The 15,237-nt window shown below is 41.0% G+C and overlaps 1 protein-coding gene across 1 annotated transcript in view; it reads right to left on the bottom strand.

The window, feature by feature from the left end:
* The window catches only part of LOC119417118 (cornifelin homolog B-like), a 5,676-nt gene extending 2,054 nt beyond the window's left edge, over nt 1–3,622 (bottom strand). Inside the window, exons 1-2 of the mRNA XM_037684333.1 lie at nt 3,523–3,622; nt 3,227–3,381 (exon numbers count right to left, since the gene is read on the bottom strand). Of these exons, the coding sequence (XP_037540261.1) occupies nt 3,227–3,381; nt 3,523–3,622 (255 nt within the window). The remainder of the gene's footprint in view (nt 1–3,226; nt 3,382–3,522) is intronic.
* Nucleotides 3,623–15,237: the final 11,615 nt, after the last annotated feature.

The following is a 15,237-nucleotide window of genomic DNA, read 5'->3' as shown; positions in this document are numbered from 1 at the left end:
GTTTATTTTCTAAACATAACGTCCCAGTGGCTTTTAAACCCCAAAATACATTACGGCAAAGACTGGTTCATCCCAAAGATCCAGTCCCCCGGCACAAACAGAGTAATGTTGTGTATGCTGTTCAGTGTCAGGAGGGTGATCAGTCTTACATCGGGGAAACTAAACAGCCACTGGCCAAAAGGATGGCCCAGCACAGAAGATCAACATCATCAGGCCAGGACTCTGCGGTCTACACTCATCTCCAGGCCAGCGGTCACTCTTTCAAGGATGAAGATGTTCACATCCTGGACAGAGAGGAACGATGGTTTGAGAGAAGAGTAAAGGAGGCCATCTTTGTGAAAAGAAATCGTCCATCATTAAACAGGGGTGGAGGCCTCCGGGTTCAACTGTCCCCCTCTTACAATGCTGTGATTGCTAGTATCACTCAGCCCTCTGTGAACAGTAAACAGCCATCAGTGTGCTAATGATCCTTTGTTAGGCTGATGGTCCTTCCTGAGCATGTGATCAGCTGGTTTTGGTTGTCAGCAGCAAAACTGGTTGATCCACCCTGAGACGGTGCTATTTAAGAGACTGAGCTGAATACAGCACCTCAGACTGAGGAAGTCTTTTGGATGAGAGACGAAACGTTTCTACATTTTTTTGTTTTGTTTTTTGAATGTCCAGAGAACCAGATTTAAGTTTTTAAGATTTTTCTACCTGGATTATTGAGCATGCATCAGGATATTTACGGTAACTTGTTGTTTTTCCAGGTGCAGCTTTCTTTAAATCTATGGCAATTTATTTAAGGTAGCACAGTTGTCAGAGCATTTACAGCTACTGTATGTACTACAGGTAAGATATTAAATGTTCATAATTTTCCCAGAAACCCCCTCTTTAAAACCCTGCAACTATCTCTTTAACTGACTCACCTACGTCGACCCATCCAGGCCTGAGTTATAACAGATGTCAAGTTAATTATGGTTTAAAGACCAGAAACTGCTGCCGTGCACAAACGTTCTCTAAACAACCTGCATGTTTGGATGCGTTTTCAGAAGAACTCCTGGCATCGTGCGGTGCTGACGGCGGTCCACTCCGCCCACTCCGCCTTCACACAAACCATACCAGCCACCTTCTCCTCTCGGGTGGCAGCGCGCCAGCCTCCAACACATTATCTTCGCCTCTCTTCACTGTCCCAGAAAAATAAAAATAAAAGCGACTTGCCGGTGCTTGTGCAACATCAAGCTGAGACGTCAGATCGGAGGCCTGATGTCTGTCTGGACGTTTGCAGGCAGGAGGGTGTTCAGAGTTGACAAACAGCCGTGCGTCCTCACAACCTTTCAGGTCACAGCAAACACCGCTCAACGTCTGAATGGCTCACAGAACGCTGACGGGACTGAGCTGGAGTTTTTCTTTCACGATCACAACTGAAGTTTTATCGTTCTTGGAGATTTGTCCACGTTTAGCTTATTGGAAGAGCGTCACACATTCTTACGTTTGATACGTCTTAACTTCAAAACACTCCCACAGCCTCCTGCACAGTTCAAAGCAGACATGTTTGTCTTTTTTAACCCGTGCGTAAGCAACTGGTTAAAATGACGGATGATGCAAAGATTAAGAAAAGGGCCAAAGAGGAGATTTATAGATACAGTTAGAGGACATGAAGATAAACGGATTGAGGACAGCTGCAAAGAAGGAGAAGCCAAACGAAGAAGATGAACGTATGATACAATATGGTAAACAATATATTACAATATGTTATGATACAATATGATAATCAATATATTACAATATGTTATGATACAATTTGATAATCAATATATTACAATATGTTATGATACAATATGATAAACAATATATTACAATATGTTATGATACAATATGATAAACAATATATTACAATATGTTATGTTACAATATGATAATCAATATATTACAATATGTTATGATACAATATTATAATCAATATACTACAATATGTTATGATACAATATGATAAACAATATATTATAATATGTTATGATACAATATGATAAACAATATATTACAATATGTTATGATACAATATGATAAACAATATATTACAATATGTTATGATACAATGTGATGATATATGATACGTTTTGATACAATACAATGTGATATATGTTATGATATGACTATAATATGATATGAATGATAAATGATATGTTTTGATATTATATATTGTTATGATATGATATGTTATAAAATGATCTGAAAGATATAGGATATGATGTTGTGATGTGACAAGATACAATACGATATGATACAATGTGATGTCACGTGATATGTTATAGATAGGGTTTGATACAATATCTTTATTTTATATCAGTATTTTTATCTTTTGTGTTTTTATGTCTTATATTATGTAAAGAACTTTGTGGTTTCTGACCTACATAAACAATGTTTACTTACAATACAAAACAATATGATGCAATTGGATATACAGTATGATGTGATGTGATATGTTACAACCCAATTTGATACAATACATTACTACAATATGATATGATATGACACATGTGATATATAATATTATAATACAATGTGACAAGATACAATACAATATATAATATATGATATGATGTGACAAAATACAATATGATATATTAGGATATGATATGAATGATATATGATATATTATGATATAATGTTATGATACATTAAGATACATTTTGTGATTTTATGATATATATGAATATAATGAGATACAATATCATGATATGATGATACAAAATGATATTATACGATATGACATGATTCAATACCGTACAATAAAATATTTTGTTTATGATTACAATAATATATGATATGATTACAATATGTTATGTTTTGAAATGATATGATATACACAGTAAAAATGATATGATTTAATACAACATCCTGTAGTATATAATATGAAACAGAACAATGTGCTATATGAGATATGATTTATTAGGTGATGCAAGTTGATATGGAATATGATTTGATACATTATGATATATGGCAGGATGAAATATGGTAAAGTGTACTTGATTGTCTCATTGTGGAATATTTCTGGACTCTGTGATATAAAACAAGTACGTAAGTAAGTAAACAAATGAACAAATAAATAACTGAACAAACAAACAGATAAATAAATGATAGAATAAATAAATAAATAAATAAAGCACTTACACAGGTTGTTAAACTGTTTTCAGTACTTGGATGGTATATGTTTCTGGTATAGTTCAGTGAATGGTAAAGGTACCTGTATGCCGTATCGCTCCCGGACTGACGCCCTCATGGCCAGAGAGGCTGGAGGCACACAGCTGATCCAGTCCAGCAGAGGCAGACAGGGACATGCTCCGGCTGCACTGGTCACCTTACAAGTAAACACTGGGAGGCAGCAACAGGCAAAACAACCTGCGTACATGTACACATACAGCTCTCAATCCCTGACTGAGTGTACGGCTCAGATTTAACATACTTTCAACATTATTTGGACCAGTTTTTAAGAAAGCTTTGTTTAAGAGTTTCTCAGTTCGTATCACAGTATGTACTTACAGTCTCCCATGTCTTTGTAGCACTCACACAGGCCAGTGCTCCACTGACCTGCCTCCTCAGCCCAGTCCTTTGGTTGACCCAGGATTACATGCTGGGACATTTTTCCACTGTCCATCCATAACAAAAGTTAGAGCAAAATATCAAATTCAAGTGAAATATTACAATATTTAAAGAAAAGACACTTGTTTTGACCAAATCCCCACATTTTCTTTCTTCTTTTTTTGGCTTTTCACTCTTCAGGGTCGCCACAACGAGTCATCCTCCTCCATCTCACTCCATGTCCTCTCTAACTGTTTGTTTGGATCCGGTATAACTCAGGCTTACCAATAATAAAGTTATGAAAAAATATGACTGCCTATTTTTTTCATCCAACCTTTATTTATACAGGTTAGTCTCATTGAGCCTCGAGGACTCGTTAATAAGAGAGACCGGTTTTAAACAAAGAACACAGATGAGCTGCAAACAAGAGACTGCCATATAAGAAGCATATAAAATGAAAAAGTAAACAGAAGAAATGAAATAAAAACAGCTACATTATAAAGCGACATAAAATACTAAAAACAGGAACATGTCTGCATTGGTTTGTGCCATGAACATAGTTGTTTAAAATCCCTTAGAGAGTTCAAGGTCGAGAGCTTCAGATCTTTTTGTAAGATGTTTCAGGAAACAGGAGCGGAGTAGGAGAAGGCCCTTTAGCCTAGTTCAGTCCTCACTGAGGGAACACTGCAGGTAATAATGTCCTGAGAGCGCACGCTGTAGCTGCACTCACGCAGAGACATGTAGGAGGAGATGTATGAAGGCAGCAGACCAAGAAGTGATTTAAAGATGAAAATGTACCAGTGAGAGAGTCTGTGTGAAGTTTATGGTGTCCAGTTAACCAGTGAATACTGGGTGCAGTGGTGGGTACGGTAGTAACAGCCAGTTATGAATCTTAGTGCACCATGATAGACAGCATCCAACATCTACAGGGTTCTTGTAGGAGCATTCATGTAAATAATGTCACTGTAGTCAATGGAGGAAAGGAAATTAACAGTTACAAGGCGTTTCCTAGTGTTCAGTGTTAGACCAGCTCTACTGGTATTTCTAAAAAAAGAAACCCAATTTAACTTTCAGTTTCCTTACCAAATTTTCAACATGAGGCTTAAAAGAGAGATGCGAATCGACCAAGATACCCAAATATTTATAAGGATCGACAAACACAATAGGGACACCATTCAAAGATAAAATAGAAGGAAGGACTGCTGGGACCGACTTCCTGTTTGAAAACAACATCCCTTTGGTTTTTATCAGCATTTAGCACAAGTTTGAGACAGAACAAGTCTGACTGGATGATGTCGAAAGCAGATTATAAATGCTGGAAAACCTCAGGAACTGTTTTAGCTCAACAGTAAACAACTGTATCGTCAGCATAGAAATGTAAGGATGCATCAGGAATGATCTGTCCAACTACTTTTGTAGATTGTGAGGAGGGTGGGTCCTAAGACTGAGCCTTGTGGTACACCATTGTTAACGGTTAGATAACTGAAAGAAGTGCCATTATGTTGAAGACATTGCCTCCAACCTGAGAGATAATTAGAGAACCAGCCAATAGTTTGGTCAGAGAAAACAATGTCTGAGAGCTTTTAACATAAGATGTCAAGGTCCACAGTGTCAAAAGCTTTAGACAGGTCTAAATAAAAAGCAGCACAATAATCCTTAGCATCAAGTGCTTCAACAACATTATTAAAAACCTTCAGCGACACAGCCTTGAATGAATAAAACTTATATGTAAACTGAAAATAAATACATAAACACTAATTTTAAACACAACAGCCAGTTACGAGCTTCTTAACATCACATACAAGCTGCCCATTCAAGTAGCATTTCCACGTCTATCCATAAAAAAAAGCTCTGCCCCTAAAAGAGTGGTGGGGGTGAGAGCCAAGGCAGGCAGTCGTATGCAGGCAGGAACCCAAAGGCAGCCACCATGAACAGACAGAGGAGGCTTCTGGAGCTTTCACATGTGGAGTCGGACAACAGGACAGTGAATTCAGTGAAGAGTCAGGCTCTGAACCGTCAAGTGGTGGTGGTGTTGGTGGTGGGGGGTAGGATGCTTGACAGAAGCGGAGCGTTTACAAATGTAGGTAAACATAGATTTTTAACCACCCAGTAAAATACACCAAAAAAAAATAGGAAATCACATCTACTTTATTCAAAATTATCTGGAGGAGGACCCCCACACTCCCTCGCTGGCCCGCCCACTATTTGCGTTCCAATATCGATTGGTTTACCAGTTACGCCGGTCTGACCTCTCAAACTTTATCTCGCAGTTGCTCAACCTGTGCTGTACCTCTGATGATCTTATTTTTAATCTTATCCATCCTTGTCACTCCTAAGGAGAACCTCAACATCTTAATTTCTGTCACCTCCAGTTATGTCTCCTGCCTTTTTGTCCATGTCTCTATCTCCAGACCATACAACATAGCTGGTCTTACCATTGTCTTGTAAACAACAAAGTCCATGCTCAATAATCCAGGTTATACAATCCAACATTTTTCAGTCAGGCCATCTGGACAGTTTCTTTTTTTGTGCTGAAACATTTCACCTTGCATCCAGAAGGCTTCATCAGTCAAGGAAACACACAACACAAAACTGATTCTTCCCCCAACAGCTTACTCCAAAGTGGAACAAACCAGTCATGTTGGTGCTAAGATGGTGTCTTTGGCATGCCCCGTCCTCCATTGCCGGCCCTCTTCCTTGTTGACAGTCATGTCAAACTTGTTGAAAACTTGTCTTGTAAATTTTTCCTTTGACATTTGCTTCCACCCGTTTGCAGCAAATCACTCCAGAAACTTTTCTTCCTGCACCTTTGTGACCTCTGCTCCTTGTAGCCTCAATGTTCCACCGGCCTCCCTCTCATTTACACACATGTACTCTGTTATGACATTCCTCTTTTTTCAAGTACATACCTCCAACTCTCTAATTTCCCTACTCCCACCACAGATCACAATGTCATCTGCAAACATCATAGTTCACGGGAATTCTTGCCTGACCTCATCTGTTAGTCGGTCAATCACCAGAGCAAACAAGAAGGGGCTCAGAGCCAATCCTTGATGCACTCCCACCTCTACCTTGAAGCTATCTGTCACTTCTACAGCCCATCTCACCACTGTCCTGCTGTCCTCATACATGTCCTGCACCAGTCTAACATACTTCTCTGCCACTCCAGATTTCCTCATGCAATACCACACCTCCTCCCTCTGCACTCTGTCAAATGCTTTTTCTACAAAGTAAATCCACAAAGACACAATGGAGTTCTTTCTGACTCTCTCTATACTTCTCCATCAGCATCCTCAAAACAAAGATGGCATCTGTGGTGCTCTTTCTCAGCTTGAAACCATACTGCTGCTCACAAACTGTCACTTCTCGTCCAAGTCTTGCTTCCACAACTCTCTCCCAGATCTTCATTGTGTGACTCACCAACTTAATTCCCCTGTAGTTTGACAGGTTTGACAGGATGACAGGTTTCGTTTATTTATCATATGCAAATCAACACAAGGTCAACAGTGCAACGAAATGCTGAGGCTGAGAAGAACTGTTTCGACACGCCCAAAAAAACAACAACAACACAAAAACAAGGCGCCAAATGAGAAAAAGAAATACATCTACAGTGTGGTTCAGTTAGCAGTGAGGTTCTTTCAGCAGCATGGTTCTGTTAAAAAAATCTGGCCTCTGATTGGCTGCCCTGTGTATCAATCATGAGTGCTATTGTTTACACATGTGTGGTGACCTATGTGTCAGAAAAGATTGGTCTCAGATTGGCTGCCCTGTGTGATTATCAAGTGACGATTTGCATAGTGAAGATGGATTGATCAGCTGATGTCTATTTAAATTTTTTTTTTTTTAAAGGGCTTACATCTATATCGCCGTGTGATTTACTGATATTACCTTCACGATTATCTTTCTCCTCCACAACACATCCAACATGTGGAGCATAACCACTGGCAACATTTGGCATCAGACCTTCTACTTCTACCTTCAGGCACATCACTCTATCTGACACTCTTTTCACCTCTACTACATTCTTTGCCATCTCCTCCTTCAGGTCCACCCCTACTCCATTTCTCTTTCTACCCACACCATGGTAAAACAGTTTAAATCCTGTTCCAAAACTGCAAGCCGTGCTGCCCTTCCACTTGGCCTCTTGGACACATAAACATCTACCTTCCTTCTCAGCATCATGTCAGCCAGCTCTCTACCTTTGCCCGTCATTATCTCCACATTTAGAATTGCAACCCCCAGTCCTACATTCTTGACTTTCTTATTCTCCCTCTGTCTCCTGACACGTTTCCCTCCTCGTGGTCTTCGACTAACAGCAGTACAATTTCTGCCGTCACCCTGTTTGTCAACAGCACTGGTGGCGGTCGTTGTTAACCTGGGCCTCGACAGATCTGGTATGGTGTCGCTTTGATGAACTTACATGTTAGTTTTGGCACAAGTGTTTCACCATGGATGCCATTCCTGACACAATCCTCACCATTTACCTGGGCTTGGGACTGGCACAGAAGGTACACTGGCTTGTGCTCCCTAGAAGCTGGTTTGAATCTCCACATTTAACTTTCCATTTCAATCTTCTACCACTTAACTGTGGTCAGATGATGGAGGCAACAGCTGCACAAGATAAACCCAGACCTCCCTCACCCCAGTGACTCTCTCCAGCTCCTCTTGGAGGCCCCCAAGGTGTTCCCAGGCCAGAGAGTATATACTATCCCTCCAGCAAGTTCTGGGTCTGCCCTAGGTCTCTTCCTAGTGGGACATGCCCAAAAAAACTCCAAAGTAATGCATCCAGGAGGCATCCTAATCAGTTGAACAACGTCAAATGACTACTTTAGATGAGAAAGGGCAGTGGCTCTAGTCAAAATTATCCCCAACATGATGGATCTCCTCCCCCTTTTTCTAAAGTTGAGCCTGACCACGCTACGAAGGAAACTCATTTTGGACACTTGTGTCAAGGATCTCTTTCTTTCTGTCGTGATCCAAACCTCATGACCACAGACGAGGGTTGGAACATAGACAGACCAGTAAACTGAGAGCTACCATTCGACTCAACTCTTTTTTCATCACGACCAACTGAAGCAACGCCCTCATTACTGAGGACAAAGCCCCGATATGTCAATCTATTTTCCGCACCATCCTACCATTACTCGTGAACAAGAAGCTCAGATACTTGAACTCCTGCAATTTCAGAGTGTCTACATCTGTTGTAGATCATTAATATCATTGTGAATATAGTAATGCACAGCCTATGAACTGGATATGGATATCATACAACAATATGACACAAAGGATAGCATAATTTCTAGGAAACATTTTAAACTGTTAACTTTTAGCCAGTGCTCACATGAACCTGCCTGATTCAAGAGCAATACCCTTAAAACCAAACTTGAAATTCCCCTTTCTTAGAACTAAACTCAGCAGTTCCCTGAATTTAGTTAATCTTTAGCTTTGCTCTTCAACCACATGGCAAAATCTGAGGAATGAAAGTTTCCACAGAGTATGGCTCAGAGCCAAACCAGCGAACTCATGTCCCAGGTCGGCATAAAAGAAAATGAACAAAGAGTTGTGATACATTAGTTGACTTACCTGTTGAAAGAGTTCTTTAAAAGATCCACGCACTGGGACCTTTTTTCATTGACGTCCTTTTTCCCGTTCTTCTTTTACTTTCCCGAATGCTTTGTTATTAGTGTAAATAAGAAACTGTCGAGTAAACAGTGATCAGTGGTTACTTTTACTTCACTAACTGGAGGCTTTAGCCCTTAGAGACACATGTATGGATTTTAAGACATGGTTACCAGTGTTGCACTGGCTTTGGCTTTATTCATTTGTTGTTTCATACTGCTCATTTCCATTTGTAAGAGAAAACCAACAAGGTTAAAGGTCAGTAGTTAATTTTTTTCCGAGCTAATGTTTCTTCTCATTTTCCATTCCTCCAAGACAGATTTCATATTGTATAACAAAGCACAAACTGGATTTCCACCGTTCTCGCTGAAGTGTTTCAGCATAAACAACATTTCTGCTGACCTCTCTCATTATTCTTTAAAAGTAAGCATCACCTCGACAGATCAGTAAAGACCCAGTAAAAGGAATTTCACCCTTATTTGAAGGGCTCTAAAAGATAAAGCTCACATTTCACAACAGATCACCAGAGGTGATATTCACGGTAAACGACAGATAAGCATGGTTCACATGCACTTTTAAATGGTAGCCCTGATTATTTACTGTAGCTGAAAAACGGTCAAAACAAAAATATGACGGAAAAAAAATTGGAAATGTAAACTGATTTTCCATCTTTAGCATCATACCAAGAAGAAGAAACAATGTTATCTGAACTAATGTAGTCATGGATTTATTAAGCATCACCTTTCTTAAAACCAATATGTTGACATTTGGGGAAACGTTTTGTTTCTTTGTGTTTAAATTAGCCTGTTAGCTTTATCAGCTAGTGTAACATGCTAATTAGCACCTATTAGCACCATTAGCATCACTGTGATGGAAATAATAAGTTTATAAACATATTAACAAAGGATGACTTTGTATTTTCTTACACTTTATGTTCAGATGTTAGTGATCTTTCAAATAGTGGTTAGACGGAATTTCTTTTAGCTAACCAAAGCTGTTCTGTATTTCCCGTCTGAGCTAAAAAAAAAAGCTAAAAACTAGCTGGTTGTAGATTCCATAATCTTTTTTGGTGAAATATCTCTTAGAAAGCTATCGGTTATATCTACAACTAGGTTTAAGATGGCTGCCACAGCTAATCAACATTAGCAAACACAAAAAAATTACAATCCGAAAACAGCTGAAACTCAAATAGACAAAAACAGTCAAAGACAAATTATAATAAAAAAAAAACAACAACACATAAAAATTGATTCTCCATCTTAAGGTTCAAGATTCAAGGTTCTTTATGGTCTTTCGCGTCACATGTGGTACATGAGGTGGAATGAAATTGTGTACTCAAGCTCCCAGTTACAGCCCAAAATAGCAAAAATATAAAGTGTAAAAAGAAACGGTATCTAAGGATTTAAGATATACGCTAAAAACATAATAATGTAACATAATATGATGTATTAAACAGCAGCATGAACATGAGTCTGTTGTGAGCAGGTGGTAAGAATGGATAATCAGCAGCAGGGATAATCAGCAGCACAGATAAAGTGTCAAATCTCCAATTGATGTGATTCTTCACAGTGATTATTCTAGTTAGAGATTCATGAGTCTAACAGCCTCAGGGTAGAAGCTGTTCCTCAGACTAGTGGTTCTACACTTAATGCTCTTCAACCTCCTTCCTGAGGGGAGTGGGGCATAAAGTGTGTGCTGGGTGAGTGAGGTCCTTCATGATGCAGGTGGCCCTCTTCCTGCATCTGGAGGTGTAGATGTCTGTGATGGTGGGGAGACTGACTCCAACATCTTCTGTGCAGCCTTCACCACTCTCTGCAAAGCTTTTCTTTCTGCAGCTGTGCAGCCTCCATGCCACACATTGATGCTGGAGCACAGGATGCTCTCCACTGCACACCTATAGAAGGAGGTGAGGACTGAGCTTCTCAGACCAGCTCATCTCAGCCGCCTGAGGAAGTAGAGTCTCTGATGAGCTTTCTTGATCAGGCTGGTGGAGTTGTTGCTCCAGCTGAAGTTGTCATTCTTGTGTACACCCAAGTATTTGTACCTGGAGACCACTTCCACCGCAGATCCTCCTATGTTCGGGGGGGGGTAGGGGGGTTTGTTCCGTCTCAAATCCACAATCATCTCCTTTGTCTTCCTCACACTGATGTGAAGGTTATTCTTCATGCACCAGCTCTCCAGGTGTTCCACCTCTTGTCTGTAGCTGGACTCATCATTGTTTGTGATGCATCCAACCACCGCTGTATCATCTGCAAACATTACAATATGACAGCTTGGATGGGTAGCCGCACAGTCATAGGTGAGCAAAGTGAACAGGAGGGGGCTCAACACACAGCCCTGAGGGGAGCCAGTGCTGAGGGTTATGGTGGAGGAGAGAAGTTGTGGATCCTCACAGACTGTGGCCTCACAAGAAGAGCACACAGTGCTACCTGAGCTAATGTAGATGTATTTTAAAAGCATTTAATTTTTTTAAATCAGTATTTTATGGGGAGTGGTGGCGCAGAGGTTAGAGAGGTGGGCCTGTGATCCGAAGATCGCCGGTTCACGCCCCGGCCCCGACAACATCAAAATTGTGGGTGGGGTAGGTGAAGCACCCACACCTGCCCCCACCCTCATTCGCCCCACTCTGGGCCCATGAGCAAGGCCCTTAACCCCACCATGTGCTCCCTAAACAGGTCTCTCTTGAAAATGAGTTCTCGTGGCTCAATGAGACTACCTGTATAAATAAAGGCTAAATAAAAAAAAATAAAGGCTAAAAAAATAAAAATGTTGACATTTGGGGAAATATTTACCTTTTTGTGTTTAATTGCGTTATAAATGTCTAGCTAGGCAGAGCTAGCACCTGCTAGCCTTGTCAGCCATAATGGGCTAGTTAGCACCAGTTAGCATCATTAGCCACTAAGATGTGACACGAATAGCTAATTTAATAAATAACCTGACACATAATGTCTTTCTTTGGGTGTCACAGTGTATTTTATTAAACTTTTAGAAAAATCAGCTTAAACCTGTGGTTCATGTAATCTAATCTGTTTTTATATTGAATTTCAAGAAATGTCAGCACTGAACTATAACCGATAAAAACACAGCTTTATTTTCATTAATGAAAAATACTCAAAAATATATATTTATACAAAGATAAAGTGATGGATACGTCTTCCCAAACGTCATTCCTACAATCAGCAAACCCAGTCAGGTTAAAATATGAAGGTGCTGCAAAAAAATAGCTTCATGGTACAACAATACACGCATGCAAAATTCAAGGTTAAAGAAGTGAAACAACAGCTTAGAAATAAGAACTGGGCAAAAAGTAAAAGAAATACAAAGTTTAAAGCTTCAAAAAAATAGTTTAAAATATTTTGTTTATGGCTCAGGTGCGATTTCAATTTGCAACTCGGTTTATTCCTTAAATTTTCTTTTTAAGTCCTTAAATTCCCATTTATACCAATTTTGTGAAATAATAAAACCACTTTTATACAGCGATGTCACATCTGGTTTATGGCAGACTTTGGGTGATTTTGTGCTCGTTCTGTCCATTCAGAGTCGTGTTCCCGTCTTCTCGGCTCCTCAGGGCCTCCCTCGTTCATAAAGGCGTCGAGGGCAGAAAACAGGAGAAACTGCAGAATGCCGAAATGCTCGAAGTCCCTTTACGTGGGAAATAAAATAAAATCAAACAAACCGTTTCAGCGGACTATAACAAAACAGTTCCCTGCTCCCGACCAAACACTTTAATTTCACTTACTGGGAGTTTTTGTTTTACAGCAGAGGCAAAACTTCAGCGCGTATTCGGCTTTATCGTCTTTGGGTATGATTGGTTTGGGACACTTCAGTCTGCCAGAGGGAGATTCTGTAATTAAAAATAAACAATTTATCCTGTAAAACAACAACTTACACTGGCGGGAACATTCCTAACTCATATGTTTTGTTTTGTTGAAATAAGGAGACACAAAAACAACATGAAGTCGGTGTGAGACGAGCTTTCAAACAAGAAAACATACACCAGTATCAAATAATAAAAATAAATCTTGTGGGTCACTCACCTTTGCATCGGCACCGACGGATCTCCTTCCCCGTGAATCCAGCAGTCTGAAATTTGTCACAACGAGCTGCACAAAGTCCAAACACAACCCAGAGGCAGAAATGATTAGGCACAGAATGTTCCCGGCTGGTTGCATCTTAACAGTTTCTAAGTCTGTTACGGAACATGAACCTGTTCTGGTCCGTACCGGTTCTGTCGGACAAACAGTGGATCAGGACGAGGATCAGCAGAGTCGCTCCGACGATTCGGGCCATGATGCTTTTCTCTGTTCGCTGTTGGTTTCTGCAGAACTGAACCTCCACGAACCGTTTTATAGCAGCCGGTGGTCCACGTGGTCCTGCAGGTCGATCGCTCAAATGGGTCCTGGCATGTTGGAGGGGATTTTTATTTTAATTTGGGAGGTGGTGGTGGGGGGGTGTAAATCTCATCCGTGCATGAAGTTGTTGCAGAATGTGATGAACTTGGAGATAACGACAAATTAACTGGAACGAAACAAAACTTTTCACAAAGTTCCTCTCAGATGGTGTGTTTGTTTTCCTGCACGGAGGTGCAACGATCCGCTCGACCAGGTGGACCGGAACGGTCCTCCATCGTGTCTCCTCAACAGAAACGACCTTCACAGTGATCACTGCCAAGTTAATGTGGACGCCATGCACAAAGACATCCTGATGCATGCTCAATAATCCAGGTAGAAAAATCTAAAAAAGTTAAATCTGGTCCTCTGGACATTCAATGTCCAGAGGACCAGATTTAACTTTTTTAGACATGCACAAAGACATCCAGCTGGCTCACAGGATCTGCAAGGACAGGGTTTAGACTGACCTGGACCGGTCCTGACACCACAATCATGCTGCTAACAGGACCACACTGCTAACAGTACCACTCTGCTAACAGGACCACTCTGCTAACAGAACCATGTTGCTAACAGGATCATGCTGCTAACAGTACCACACTGCTAACAGGATCATGCTGCTAACAGGACCACACTGCTAACAGTACCATGCTGCTAGCAAGACTGCACTGCCAACAGTACCATGCTGCTAGCAAGACTGCACTGCCAACAGTACCATGCTGCTAACAGGACCACTCTGCTAAAAGAACCATGCTGCTAGCAAGACTGCACTGCCAACAGTACCATGCTGCTAACAGGACCACACTGCTAACAGTACCACACTGCTAACAGGATCATACTGCTAACAGGACCACACTGCTAACATTACCATGCTGCTAGCAAGACTGCACTGCCAACAGTACCATGCTGCTAACAGGACCACACTGCTAACAGTACCATGCTGCTAACAAGATCATGCTGCTAACAGGACCACACTGCTAACAGGACCATGGTGCTAACAGGACCACACTGCTAACAGGATCATGCTGCTAGCAAGACTGCACTGCCAACAGTACCATGCTGCTAACAGAACCACACTGCTAACAGGACCATGGTGCTAAAAGGTCCACACTGCTAACAGGATCATGCTGCTAACAGGACCACATTGCTAACAGTACCATGCTGCTAACAAGATCATGCTGCTAACAGGACCACACTGCTAACAGAACCATGTTGCTAACAGGATCATACTGCTAACAGGAGCACACTGCTAACAGGACCATGGTGCTAACAGGACCACACTGCTAACAGGATCATGCTGCTAGCAAGACTGCACTGCCAACAGTACCATGCTGCTAACAGAACCACACTGCTAACAGGACCATGGTGCTAAAAGGTCCACACTGCTAACAGGATCATGCTGCTAACAGGACCACACTGCTAACAGGACCATGGTGCTAACAGGACCACACTGCTAACAGGATCATGCTGCTAACAGGACCACTCTGCTAACAGGACCACTCTGCTAACAGAACCACACTGCTAATAGGATAATGCTGCTAACAGGACCACTCTGCTAACAGAACCATGCTGCTAACAGGATCATGCTGCTAACAGGACCACTCTGCTAACAGAACCACACTGCTAACAGGATAATGCTGCTAACAGGACCACTCTGCTAACAGAACCA

The sequence above is a fragment of the Nematolebias whitei genome, chromosome 1, assembly GCF_014905685.2.
Source record: "Nematolebias whitei isolate Nwh7 chromosome 1, NemWhi1, whole genome shotgun sequence".
NCBI classification, from domain to species: domain Eukaryota; kingdom Metazoa; phylum Chordata; class Actinopteri; order Cyprinodontiformes; family Rivulidae; genus Nematolebias; species Nematolebias whitei.
This window is presented reverse-complemented; position numbering and strand designations above follow the sequence as displayed.